The following is a 13207-nucleotide window of genomic DNA, read 5'->3' as shown; positions in this document are numbered from 1 at the left end:
TCTATTCCAAGTCGCCAGCGAGTCCAAATTAGAGACAAAAATATTCCTCTTCGGGACCGAGAGTTACCTGTTTATACACTTTGTGTGATGCGAGTGACACAGTATATCTTACCATCATTTTACACTATTATTTATACAATGCAGTGTTACCACACTGTAGGATCAAATTAAGTAATTGCTTGTCTTCAACTAATTAAAAACGATTAAGAAATACACATTTATAGAAACAAACTGTTTTTATTACTTTTTATCAATTATTTGCCAATAATACTCTTCTCTTTTTGTTAAGCAAATGTCCACATTAGAATAAAGCTTTAAATTGCTAAAATAATCTCGCCGACGCGTGCTCTGTCGCCCTCAGATCATCAGAATCATTTATGGTTGGTAGCCAAAGTCATATACCAGCCTGGCAGCTGAGGGGAAAAAAACTTAGTCTGTGACGGGTCTTTGCAGTTCTAGGCAGCCGCAACCTTCTCCCAGAAGGAAGGCGGGATGAAGAGGCCATGACCTGGGTGCGAGGGGTCGGCCATGAACTGCGCTCGGGAGTTAGGTGTCTTGCTCAAGGACCCTCGACAATCGGCTCGGTTCTGAGCAGGGATCAAACTGATCACCTTGCGACTACCAGTGAACCCGCGCTACCACCTGAGCTAATGCTGCCCCAAGAAATTCTACAAAAAATGGTCAACAGACATATTTATTTAGTTATTTTATCTGACAAAGGCCCAGACATTATCATAAATCACTGACTCAATCAGTGCGTTTACATGACACTCCAGAAAATCGAATGATTGGCTTCGTCCGACTATGATTGGATTATTAAAATGCATGTGTACACCTTAGTCTGACTAAAGTCGAATCTAATCTTGTTGCTCTTAGTCGATTTAAGAGCCCTATATTATTCGATTGGTAGTCGAATTAAGCGTGCATGTATACGGTCAATCGGATTGGAAACGGATTTTGCGTTCCGCGCATGCTCGAGATTTTACTGGGGGCCATGAGCCGGAAGTATAAGGAGACGATAGTCTTGTTGTCGCCGTCAGAAAATGAGAAACTGAGATTCATTTAAAAAGGTGGCGAAGAAGATGGAGGAAGCCGGTGTCTTGTTTTTTTACGATCTCTATTCAGTCATTGCTGATGGGGATATTCTCTGATATTATGAATCTTAAAGACTGCATTGGGTTCTAAGACTCTCTGGTACCTCAGCAACAAGTAAAGACTCGTAGTGGGGGTTATCTCGGCCATGGTGGAGAAGGAATTGGGGGAAAGGAACATTGGCTTTGACTCTCTGAAACCCAGATTGAAACGCGACATGGAGGAAAGGGATTGCTGCCGTATGCGGGCTCCCGGAGGAGCTGCTCCGCCGCCGCCGGAGGAGTCTGCATACGACCGAGAAGTCGGAACAATGGAGCGTCCGAGAAATGGCCTGGACCTGAAGTGAACTGACAGCTGCCTACTGAAAACATCTTTCTCGAATGCCACCTGAATTTGTTGTTGCTAGTGACGTAAAGAGCTCAACCGGTGGCTCTTTTACCACTAGTTGAAATGGGTACAGCGCCACCTACCTTACCATGGTATGAAATGCTTCGGCCAATGAATCGATTTTCTCACCGCCATGTATACTCTGACAATTGCAGTGGTCCGATTGAGGCGCATGGTCGAACTATGGCTTTAATCTGATTAAGCTGTGCATGTAAACAAACTGAATGTCTCACACTGAAACTCACAAGCACACCCAAAAACACTCCGCTCACCGTATAGATTTGGTTTAATTTTAGGGCAAAATGTACAATATCAGGATTACATGGAATTCGATTAAATATCCCATAAACTATATCCTTGTAACAGTAATTTTCATTTGTGGGCTACAAAAATAAGGTCACTTCCGTTTTATTTAACAGCCAAACAAATACAAACAAAAAACAAAAACCTGTCTGTATTGCTCAATTTGCAGTGCATATATATTTATATATATATTTATTTATTTTCTTTAAAAAGGCCAAGACACTACATTACCTGCTTCTTCCGACACCTGTTCACAACTAGAGGCACTTGTAAGGCAAGCTAACCAACACAATTCAAAAAGTTAAATGGTTAAGCATCAAACATCATCAGCCCTCCAGTGCCACTGCTGAACCAAGAAAATATTCAAACTGCATTGTGTTTTTTAATCGATGACAAGCGCAAGGTTACCAACGAGGAGGTAAACATGTTTTGTGCTGTTAGATTTTCCCATGGACACTTCCCTTGAGATGCCAGCTCTGGATTGACTTCTCTCCAGAGCCTCAACACCAGGTCACTGGCCTAGTGGCAGTTCTGACATTTGGGGTGGCACTTCTGCTTGTTGATGTTGCAATGGCATCCCCCGCTGTTGTCCCCGGGACCCTTGTGAAGAACACACAAACCTTACATTTTTTGTCTTTGTGTAAGAACAAATTAAGTACATTTGTAGTGGGATAAGATCCGGTGATGTATTACAATGATTATGGTTTGTGCTCTTTGGAAGTTTCTTGAAATTCCGTCAAATTTTTAAAATGGATGCACAGTACGCAACTACTCGGATATTATGATTATACATTTCCAACAAATGTATTAAAAAGATAACAATTATATATCTTTTTTAACTAAGACATGATTTTTTTCGTTGACATATTGAAAAGCCGCGATGAATGGGTTAATTATTATTATTATTATTATTAATTATCCTAAAGTGGGAGGGCTTTCTTACCCCGGGGCCCCAGCGTGGCCCCCTGGTCACCCAGCAAATCTCAGTGTGACAGACAGTGCAGCGCAGCCAATCACAGCCCTCCTTCTTCTGGACAATGATGCCACACTGAGGACAGTGCATGGCCTCCCCCGACTGCACCAGGGTCTGGCCGTGGGAGCGTTCCACATCATGGACGCCACATAGAAACAACGGAGGAGACAACGAGGGTTAGGGTTAGGGTTAGCTCCGTTAGCTAACCCTAACCCTAACCCAACGGAGGAGACAACAAGCGTTAGGGTTAAGATTAGCTAAACCTAACGGGGGAGAAAGCAAAACATGTAAAAACAACAAGATTGTCGACCAATATACTACAAAGAATAAAGAAGGTGGTCGCAAAAGGTTCCTCAGAGACTGTTGCAAATTTGTCTGGTCAAATTTACACAAGCAAGAGACAAACAAGAAGCATTTTTTTTCCCCATTGTAAGTCCCCCTTTTTACTCAACATATTTTATGTGTAAGAACTTTGTAATCTAGTATAATCAAGTCATTGTTTGTGATCATCTTGTTGTATGTGTATGTAACACCGCTTCAAATGAATTCAAGAGACGCCTAACACTGTAAAGAGAATAAACACTGGGTTAGGGTCCGCAGCCTAAACAGCTTGGCAGAAACAAGGCTCCCACCTTGAGCAGATCTCTGGTGCGTCTGGCCGCTGAGTCGTTTATGGCTCTGGACGTGAGGTCGTCCTGGTACTGCTTACAGTTCATGCCCTCGTGGATCGCCTGGAGAGGTGGAAGGGAGAGAGGGTTAGAGAGCAGGACATCCTGGCTCTTAAGGATCCTGGCTCATTGTCTCTCTAGTCTCAATGCTCGGCACCTTGCAGAGCAGGCAGTTGTGCTGGCGGCAGACGGGGCAGTGGAAGACGTTGACCGTGTCCTCGTACACGCACCAGCCGGGACAGTCCGCCGCGGCGCAGTGGTAGCTGCCCTCGCAGCGCGACTCCGCCACCTGCAGGCCGCGCTGCAGCCAGCGGCCGTACTCCTCCCCGGACACCAGCTGGGGAGCACACACCCGTTAACCTGACCGGCCGTACAGCTGGGGAGCACACACCCGTTAACCTGACCGGCCGTACAGCTGGGGAGCACACACCCGTTAACCTGACCGGCCGTACAGCTGGGGAGCACACACCCGTTAACCTGACCGGCCGTACAGCTGGGGAGCACACACCCGTTAACCTGACCGGCCGTACAGCTGGGGAGCACACACCCGTTAACCTGACCGGCCGTACAGCTGGGGAGCACACACCCGTTAACCTGACCTGGGGAGCACACACCCGTTAACCTGACCGGCCGTACAGCTGGGGTGGCCCGGCGACGTCCCCTGATTGATCGGGAAGCGCACGGAATCACGTATATGGAGCTTTGACGGAGGTGGACGGAGGATGGATATGGGTTATGGTTAGGGGGATGGATATGAATCATTTAGCCCCAGTCTGAATGCCCCACAGGGTTGTTTTCAGTCCTAGTCCGTCCCTGGATGTACATCATTTTCTTGTTTCTTGTTAGTCTATTGGGTTTTCTTATAAAGCACCGGTATTAAGATAAGCAAAGGTAACAAATATGTACAGACAAATCTACAATAAAAATTATACCTCATTATATGTATAAAAGTAATGTTAATGAAATGATGTATATGGAGATACGATGGCAGCATAACATGGTATTGTTACATGATGCTTTGGCTGAATTAATGATGAGGTGTTTTCTTGTGAACTCACAGCTTTGATCTCTCGCTCCTGCAGGGTGCAGGAGCAGGAGTACGTCTCGTCTCTGTAGGGACACGCCACCTCTGGGTCCTCACATAGCATGATCACAGAGCGCAAGCACTCTCTGGATACACGCACACGGACACACACACACACACACGGACACGGACACAATTAACCCCAAGAAACCTGAAGTCATTTGCAGTGTGATTATGGGGTCCAAGTTCGAAAAAATTTAAATTGCACTCGTATAGCAAAGAAAAACAATGAGATCATGTCAGTTCTTGGGGAGCAAAACATTACCGGCAGAAGCAGTGGAGACACTCCCTGAGCAGCACACCCTGGCCCGGCTGGAGGTCCCCATAGCAGATCCTACAGTCTACTGCCTCAGGGTTGCACACCACCTCCTGGCCATCCAACTGCACCAGCCGGGCAAAGTTCTCCCTGCGCTCCGCCTCCCTGGCCTGGGATCAGACGGAGGAGTGGTTGGGTTAGGGATCAGACGGAGGAGTGGTTGGGTTAGGGTTAGGGATCAGATGGAGGAGTGGTTGGGTTAGGGACCAGACAGAGGAGTGGTTGGGTTAGGGATCAGACGGAGGAGTGGTTGGGTTAGGGTTAGGGATCAGATGGAGGAGTGGTTGGGTTAGGGACCAGACAGAGGAGTGGTTGGGTTAGGGATCAGACGGAGGAGTGGTTGGGTTAGGGTTAGGGATCAGAGGGAGGAGTGGTTGGGTTAGGGATCAGACGGAGGAGTGGTTGGGTTAGGGTCCAGAGGGAGGAGTGGTTGGGTTAGGGTTAGGGATCAGAGGGAGGAGTGGTTGGGTTAGGGATCAGACGGAGGAGTGGTTGGGTTAGGGTTAGGGATCAGACGGAGGAGTGGTTGGGTTAGGGTCCAGAGGGAGGAGTGGTTGGGTTAGGGATCAGACGGAGGAGTGGTTGGGTTAGGGATCAGACGGAGGAGTGGTTGGGTTAGGGTTAGGGATCAGACGGAGGAGTGGTTGGGTTAGGGATCAGAGGGAGGAGTGGTTGGGTTAGGGTTAGGGATCAGATGGAGGAGTGGTTGGGTTAGGGACCAGACGGAGGAGTGGTTGGGTTAGGGATCAGACGGAGGAGTGGTTGGGTTAGGGATCAGACGGAGGAGTGGTTGGGTTAGGGATCAGACGGAGGAGTGGTTGGGTTAGGGATCAGATGGAGGAGTGGTTGGGTTAGGGATCAGAGGGAGGAGTGGTTGGGTTAGGGTCCAGAGGGAGGAGTGGTTGGGTTAGGGACCAGACGGAGGAGTGGTTGGGTTAGGGTTAGGGATCAGAGGGAGGAGTGGTTGGGTTAGGGATCAGACGGAGGAGTGGTTGGGTTAAGGTTAGGGATCAGAGGGAGGAGTGGTTGGGTTAGGGATCAGACGGAGGAGTGGTTGGGTTAGGGTTAGGGATCAGACGGAGGAGTGGTTGGGAGGTGGGTGTGGAGATACTCTTGCAGGGTAAATCCTAAAACGTATTAGCATTTATACGTTATATTATGTGGCTCATCTTCAACCTCACACACACACACACACACACACACACACACACACACACACACACACACACACACACACACACACACACACACACACACACACACACACACACACACACACACACACACAGTTTTGTCTAAACATTTTATTATTTATTATTAACATTTACATTTCATCACTGTGCAAAATAGAAAACCTTCATCTAATCAATTTAAGAATATATTAGGTCAGTTATTTAGTCAGTAGTAGTGACAATGTGTAAGATTTTCTCCTGCTTATTTTAACACTGTGTCCGATTTAATCTATTTCATAAATGTAACTTGGATGTCGAGTCAAATATTGTGTTTCATTTATTTATTATCACATTGCCTATAGAACCGCACGAGACGCTACGGCAGAACTAACAACATGCCCAATGCCCTTCAGTTGTAAAAGCACCTCGGAGCCTTCAGAAGAGAGTCAACGACAAAAACAGACAAAGAGAGTCAGAGAGAACTGAAGAACTATCCTGACAGCTGAGCTTTGACACGAGCGCGTTGGCTTGAGTAAGGGAATCATGTACTGTGGAATCCGAAAACCTCTTTGATCTTTCAGGTTAAATTAATGTTATTCAGGATCTACACTCGCTGATCAGATATTGGGTGGTGCAAGGTTTGATTGACGTTACCTGGTAAAAGTGACCTTATTTTTACATATTAAAATACATATTAAAAACTTTGTACATTTAAGTTGAGATTTGGAAAGGATCAATCCGTAAAAATACTGTGCAACCCTCAGCCCCACTGGGATGAGCTAACCTACCGACCTCGTGATAACCTGGGTAGGGTTAGGGTTAACCCTAACCCTAACCTGGGTAGGCAGCCCATAACCTATGTCTGTCCCTAGGCTTTCCCTTGCTGAGTGCTATCTAACCTATCTAGGGGGTTATGGACGAGGGCCTTACCACAGGTCCACAGCCACAATGGGCAAACAGCCCGGCATCCCGCAGCAACGGCAACTAGTCTACAGGCGACTAGTCTACAGGCAACTAGTCTACAGGCAACTAGTCTACAGGCAACTAGTCTACAGGCAACCAGCCCGCGCTTCCTATTCTTCTCTCAGTTCACCGCGTACATACAAATACACAAGGTTCTCTCACCGAAGTCGCCGAGCAACATGTGTCCATCGGGTTACTCTCTTTCACTCCGAATCTCATCTCATACTCTCCTCTCAGTCTCAAACTCTGAGCCTCCCCTCCCACTCAGCTGTTAGGGTTAGGGTTAGGGTTAGCTAACCCTAACCTCACCTCATAATCTCCTCTCAGTCTCAAGCTCTGAGCCTCCCCTCCTCCTCAACTGTTAGGGTTAGCTAACCCTAACCTCATAATCTCCACTCAGTCTCAAGCTCTGAGCCTTCCCTCCCACTCAGCTGTTGGTACTAGCCAGTGATGAGCACCTCAACACCGCCCCCTCTGTGTGACGTCAGTACTGACTCTAACCCAAGTCCCTTAAAACTAACCATTGTCGTTTGGTTTTTCCTTAAAGATGGTCACACACCACCAATCAGATATCTGAATGAATGGGATCGTATTCCAAATAAAATAATACCATACCAAAAAACATTGGGAAAAAGTACGTAATTGAGTACAGAAACAAAGGACAGTTCCACAAATATAGGCTGTTAATATTATTGGGTTACAAATTCAGGACTCCATTTCATGAAGACCATTTCATGTGGTTAGTGCAATCTGAATAGGCTGGTAGACTTCATCATGAAAACATCTGGGGTAAAATACACCATTGTGTGTATGATGCTCTGTCAGTTTCAAGAGGATAATTGTATATCCTCTATGAATATGCAATCATTTATTGTATACATCAAATACATTCTAGCTTAGCAGTCATGTAGGTTTATCCTGTGTGTGTGTGTGTGTGTGTGTGTGTGTGTGTGTGTGTGTGTGTGTGTGTGTGTGTGTGTGTGTGTGTGTGTGTGTGTGTCAGTGGAGTGGAGGCTTCTCCAGTGAGGAGAGGGAAGAAGATCCTCCTTAACATTGTTGAGAATAAAAAAGAAAGATTGCCCAGACCGGTGCCGGTGAATAACATGAGTTCAATGGGAGGGAGGGGAAGTTCCTCCTCTGAGTGGGTGTGACTAGCTAAGGGTTTGAAATTGTGCCAAAATCTATTCACTAATAGGCTGGAGCCCTGGCTGCGCTAGGAACCAATAAGAAGGAGCCTTGGCAACGCTATGAACCAATAAGAAGGAGCCCTGGCTGCGTTATGAACCAATAAGAAGGAGCCTTGGCTGCGCTATGAACCAATAAGAAGGAGCCCTGGCTGCGCTATGAACCAATAAGAAGGAGCCCTGCCGGTGCCATGAACCAATAAGAAGGAGCCCTGGCAGCGCTATGAACCAATAAGAAGGAGCCCTGGCGGTGCTATGAACCAATAAGAAGGAGCCCTGGCAGCGCTATGAACCAATAAGAAGGAGCCCTGCCGGTGCCATGAACCAATAAGAAGGAGCCCTGGCAGCGCTATGAACCAATAAGAAGGAGCCCTGCCGGTGCTATGAACCAATAAGAAGGAGCCCTGGTGGTGGATCAGCCCGGAGGGAGGGGTTATCCCTTCAAGCCTAGGCTACGAGAGCCAACCAACCCGCTCGGTCGCATGCTTCGTCTCCACCGAGAGGTGCGTTACCGTTTGTTGCGGTTCGGTGCGGCTCGGTTCGCTTATATTGGCGTTTCCACCGGCAAAAGTTGGGCAAGGTCTCGAAGTAAAATGCGCGGAGCGCCGCGCTGAGCCTACCTATTTATCGGTGCTCCTCCGTTGGGGTTAGGGTAACGGCTTGGTAGGGTTAGGGTAACCCTACCAAGCCAGATCTACCGATCCAGTTTGGTATGACCAGGTCACTGATATCTTTGCAACACAATCAGCGAGGAGGATTGACTTGATCTATAAAAGAAGTCCCTCAATCGTAATTGGCTTAACACCATGACAAAACATTCCTTCAGGCATTGTTCCAGCGTCTTTCAAGACTTCCAGAATAAAGCCTCTCCTCAAAAATACAACTCTTAATACCACCGACATCCAGAACTACAGACCAGTATCTCTTCTTTCATTTCTGTCTAAAACACTGGAACGTGCCGTTGCTAACCAACTGTCCTCCTATCTCTCATCTAACAACCTCCTTGACCCTCACCAGTCAGGTTTCAAGAAGGCAAACTCCACTGAGACGGCTCTCCTCGCGGTGACTGAGTCCCTCCGTGCTGCCAGAGCCTCGTCCCTCTCATCGGTTCTCATTCTCCTCGACCTGTCCGCAGCATTTGACACGGTGAACCACCAGATCCTCCTTGCCATTCTTGCCGAACTTGGCATCGCTGAATCTTCTCTTTCCTGGTTCACATCCTACCTGACGAACCGCACCTATCAAGTGACATGGAATGGCTCCTTGTCCAAACCTTGCACGCTTGAAACTGGTGTCCCTAAAGGCTCTGTACTTGGGCCTCTTCTGTTCTCCCTCTATACCAGATCTCTGGGCTCTGTGATTGCATCACAAAGCTTTTCCTATCACTGCTATGCAGACGACGCTATTTCTCTCTTTCCGCTCATTTGATAAAGCCCTGATTGCAACACGCATATCGGAATGTCTGGCGGACGTCAGCACCTGGACAACTGCCCATCCCCTGAGGCTTATCCTCAACAAAACTGAGCTCCTCCTAAACCAGGGAAAGATTGCCCACTAGGGATGTGTCGGTCGCGACTGATTCGTTACAACGAACGAATCCCGAACGTGAACGACAAGAACTGGTTCCCCAAAACAAGAAGAACTGGTTCTTTGATTCTTTTTTTTTAACATAAACCAAACATATGGTCACGTAAATAAAATATACAAACGAACAGAGCTCCGTCTCCCCGCGACTTCCATTGATTGAGTCTACAACTTTCTCAAAGATTCAGCCAATGAGAGGTAGCAATGGTGTTGGAATGGCACCTGGGTAAACCAATGACAAGGCGGTACCGTCGAATATGCGCGCTTTCTCTGTCTGACGTATCTTGGGTCATACCATTCGACTCATATATCCCCCTACATTTTTTCGAAAATAGACTTGACCTCCATCTGTTTATTGGATAAACGCATTTCCCAATCCCAGGAGTCTTTGCTCCATTCTACGTCAACTTTAGAACAAACAAAGAAATTAAACTGCAGTTCGTATTTTTTATTTATGACCATGCAAGTTCGGTAATGCCTGAACAATGAAGAATTAAATGTAAAGTAAAATAAAATTATAAATGTAAAACCATGAATGAAATATAGAGAGTAAGTAAGTGGTATAAATATTGGTGGGACGTTGGACATACTAAATAGCAGGCATCTGCAAACTGCGGACTGCGGTCTTGACGGTCCTATCCAGACCCATGACCAATTTAAAAAAAAAAAAATTATAAAAATAAGTTTTTTTATTTTTTATTTTTTTTAAGATGTAATCTGACGTAACGAACGAATCAAAACGAACGAATCAAATAAACGAATCGTTATAGTGAACTGAACTGAAAGAACTAGTTCCCGGAAAAGAATCATTTTGCCCATCCCTATTGCCCACACATGGACTGACTGGTCACCGTTGAGAACATCACTGCATCTCCTTCTCCAACTGCCAGAAACCTCGGTGTGGTATTGGACAATCAGTTATGCTGCACCGCAAACATCACTGCGGTGGCCCGATCCTGCAGATTTGCACTTTACAACATCCACAGAATCCGGCCCTTCCTCACAAGGGAAGCAGCTCAGCTCCTGGTCCAATCACTGATCATCTCCCGCCTCAACTACTGCAACTCGCTCCTGGCTGGACTCCCTGCCTCTGCGATTAAACCTTTGCAGCGCATCCAGAATGCGGCAGCGCGCCTCGGGTTCAACCTACCGAAGTTCTCCCATGTGACCCCCCTCTTCCGGGACCTCCAATGGCTCCCTGTAGTAGCTTGCATCCAATTTAAGACGATGGTACTGGCATACAAGGCAGTCGATGGAACTGCCCCTGCCTACCTCCAAGCATTGCTAAAGCCACACACCCCAGCTCGATCCCTCCGCTCAACTACCTCAGCTGGACGCCTGGTACCGCCATCACTAACAGCTAGCAAAGGCCGCTCAGCAAAGTCACAACTTTTCTCGGTTTTGGGACCTCAGTGGTGGAACGAGCTCCCTGCCGCTCTCAGGACCGCAGAGTCGCTCACTATCTTCCGAAAAAGACTCAAGACTCACCTGTTCAGAGTCCACCTCGACTCTGCATAGCCACCCTCCCCCTTCTGGCCACCATTGTACACTGTATTGCATTGTATTGTTGTATTATAGTACTTAACTGTGTAGCAACTGCAGTAGCTGCTATCATTGCTGTAACACAGGGAATTGGTTAGCCTAGCGATTGTTGCACTTGGTTCTATGAACAACCTTTCTGTACCGACAGCGATCTATTGATGCACTTCTTATGACAAATGTACTTATTGTAATTTGCTTTGGATAAAAGAGTCTGCTAAATGCCCTAAAAAAAGAACAACATTCTGAAACAGCCATTAACATCCAAATTTGCCTCAAACAATGTTAGGCTTACAGCTCACGTAAATAGTTGTGAAATAATGTTATTTTTGTTCTTTTAATTATTTGTTACTCTGACCGTTCGGTTTGATATTGTGGGAAGGATCTTAGTGAATGATTCAGAGCATGATGCATTTTAAATGCATCCCTTTTGGTCTTGTCTTCATTTTTCTTAAAACAACTGTAGCTGAAAATAAACATGGCCAAATTCTAAGGAATAGCTTCGGTCATCAAGGGAAAATATAGGTCACATGATAGGGCCTGATTCTTTTATTTAGTTATACAAATCAAGATTAGGCCTGATTTGACTAATTGGCTTTGCATCCTTTCCTCCTGCCCTTGTAGCCCATTTCAAAGACATGCTGCACACCAGCTTTCAAAGTACATTGTGCCACTGGTGAATTTGTATCAATTTTATTCACATAATTATCCCTCCATGCTATAGTGTAAAAACACCCTGAACCAACTTGAGTCTCACATACTTATGCCACCATACGCCACTAACAGTGAAAGCAGGCCAATGGCAACCAAGCGAGCAGTCCTTCCTCCCTCACTTTAAAAACCACCAGCCGCCACTGATGTGTATATGTTGTTTGTTTGTTTGTGTGTATGTGTGTGTGTGTGTGTGTGTGTATGTGTATGTGTATGTGTATGTGTATGCATGTGTGTGTGTGTGTGTGTGTGTGTGTGTGTGTTTAGGGATCCTGGTCGAGGTTGAGTAGCAGCGAGTAGTTTTGAGCACCGGCACTCCTGGTCTCACTCCTCGTCTCCTCTCTTCTCCCCTTCTCCTTCAGAAAACACAGAGATAGAAGAGAAGAGAGTTAACCTGGGAGAGCCTCTGCCGACGCCCACCCTGGCCCCGCCCACCCTGGCCCCGCCCACCCTGGCCCCGCCCACCCTGGCCCCGCCCCAGGCTGCGCTGCCGGCGTCCCTCTCCGCACTCATTTGTTTTCTTCATTTGTCTGATAAGTTTAAATGTCGGAATCTCCTCTGTCTGAGGATTCCTGGTCAGGGAATATTCCGTTTTCCAGTCCCCTGTTCCTTCCTGTTTCCCTTCCCATTTGGGTCAAACGTGTCATTAATGATCCTATGTATCAAACTGAAGTCTATTTGAACTCATTTGGGTCAGTGGAGCAAAGGGTTAACCGATCTACCCAATCAGAGAGTGAGTGAATGAGTATTCTCCTCCTACCTGTTGGTACTGTCTGACGGCCTCCTTCTCCTGTTGGATGCGTCTGAGCTCCAGGTGGTCTGGCCGGTAAGCCCCCGGGATGGCGTAGCCCTCGGGGCGGCCCGTGCTGCAGATCTCACAGCCCGGGCGGGTGGGCTTGTTGATGTAGGTGCAGGAGGGGCAGGGCCAACCCTGGGGCAACACAGAACATGGCCTTACTGGACGGGCTTTGGATGTTGTCATTGTGGGTCTATTTATAAGTGCACACACACACAGAGACAGACAGACAGACAGACACACACACCCCCAACATCCATTTGGAGGTTTACACCAAATGACAAACTCTTTAGGCAGAAGAAATTCCATATGTTTAGTTTGCTAAAGCTTGAGCAGATCATACATTGAATTGTGAAGCTCCCTCCGCCGCTGAACGACCTGGTGAACTGACGCGCGCTACACAAGCAGACAGCCACTGACAGATCGCAGCAGCCA

At 47.0% G+C, this 13207-nt stretch overlaps 1 protein-coding gene across 1 annotated transcript in view; it reads right to left on the bottom strand.

Moving 5' to 3' along the window:
• Positions 1 to 279: 279 nt before the first annotated feature.
• Positions 280 to 13207, bottom strand: part of shrprbck1r (sharpin and rbck1 related) — a 16732-nt gene continuing 3804 nt past the window's right edge. Inside the window, exons 8-14 of the mRNA XM_056584027.1 lie at positions 12737 to 12907; positions 4773 to 4933; positions 4482 to 4593; positions 3581 to 3760; positions 3388 to 3486; positions 2726 to 2869; positions 280 to 2382 (exon numbers count right to left, since the gene is read on the bottom strand). Of these exons, the coding sequence (XP_056440002.1) occupies positions 2302 to 2382; positions 2726 to 2869; positions 3388 to 3486; positions 3581 to 3760; positions 4482 to 4593; positions 4773 to 4933; positions 12737 to 12907 (948 nt within the window). The 3' untranslated portion in view covers positions 280 to 2301. The remainder of the gene's footprint in view (positions 2383 to 2725; positions 2870 to 3387; positions 3487 to 3580; positions 3761 to 4481; positions 4594 to 4772; positions 4934 to 12736; positions 12908 to 13207) is intronic.

Source organism: Gadus chalcogrammus, chromosome 23, assembly GCF_026213295.1.
Source record: "Gadus chalcogrammus isolate NIFS_2021 chromosome 23, NIFS_Gcha_1.0, whole genome shotgun sequence".
Lineage (NCBI taxonomy): Eukaryota > Metazoa > Chordata > Actinopteri > Gadiformes > Gadidae > Gadus > Gadus chalcogrammus.
Note: the sequence above shows the minus strand (reverse complement) of the source record. Positions and strands in the feature narration are given on the sequence as shown.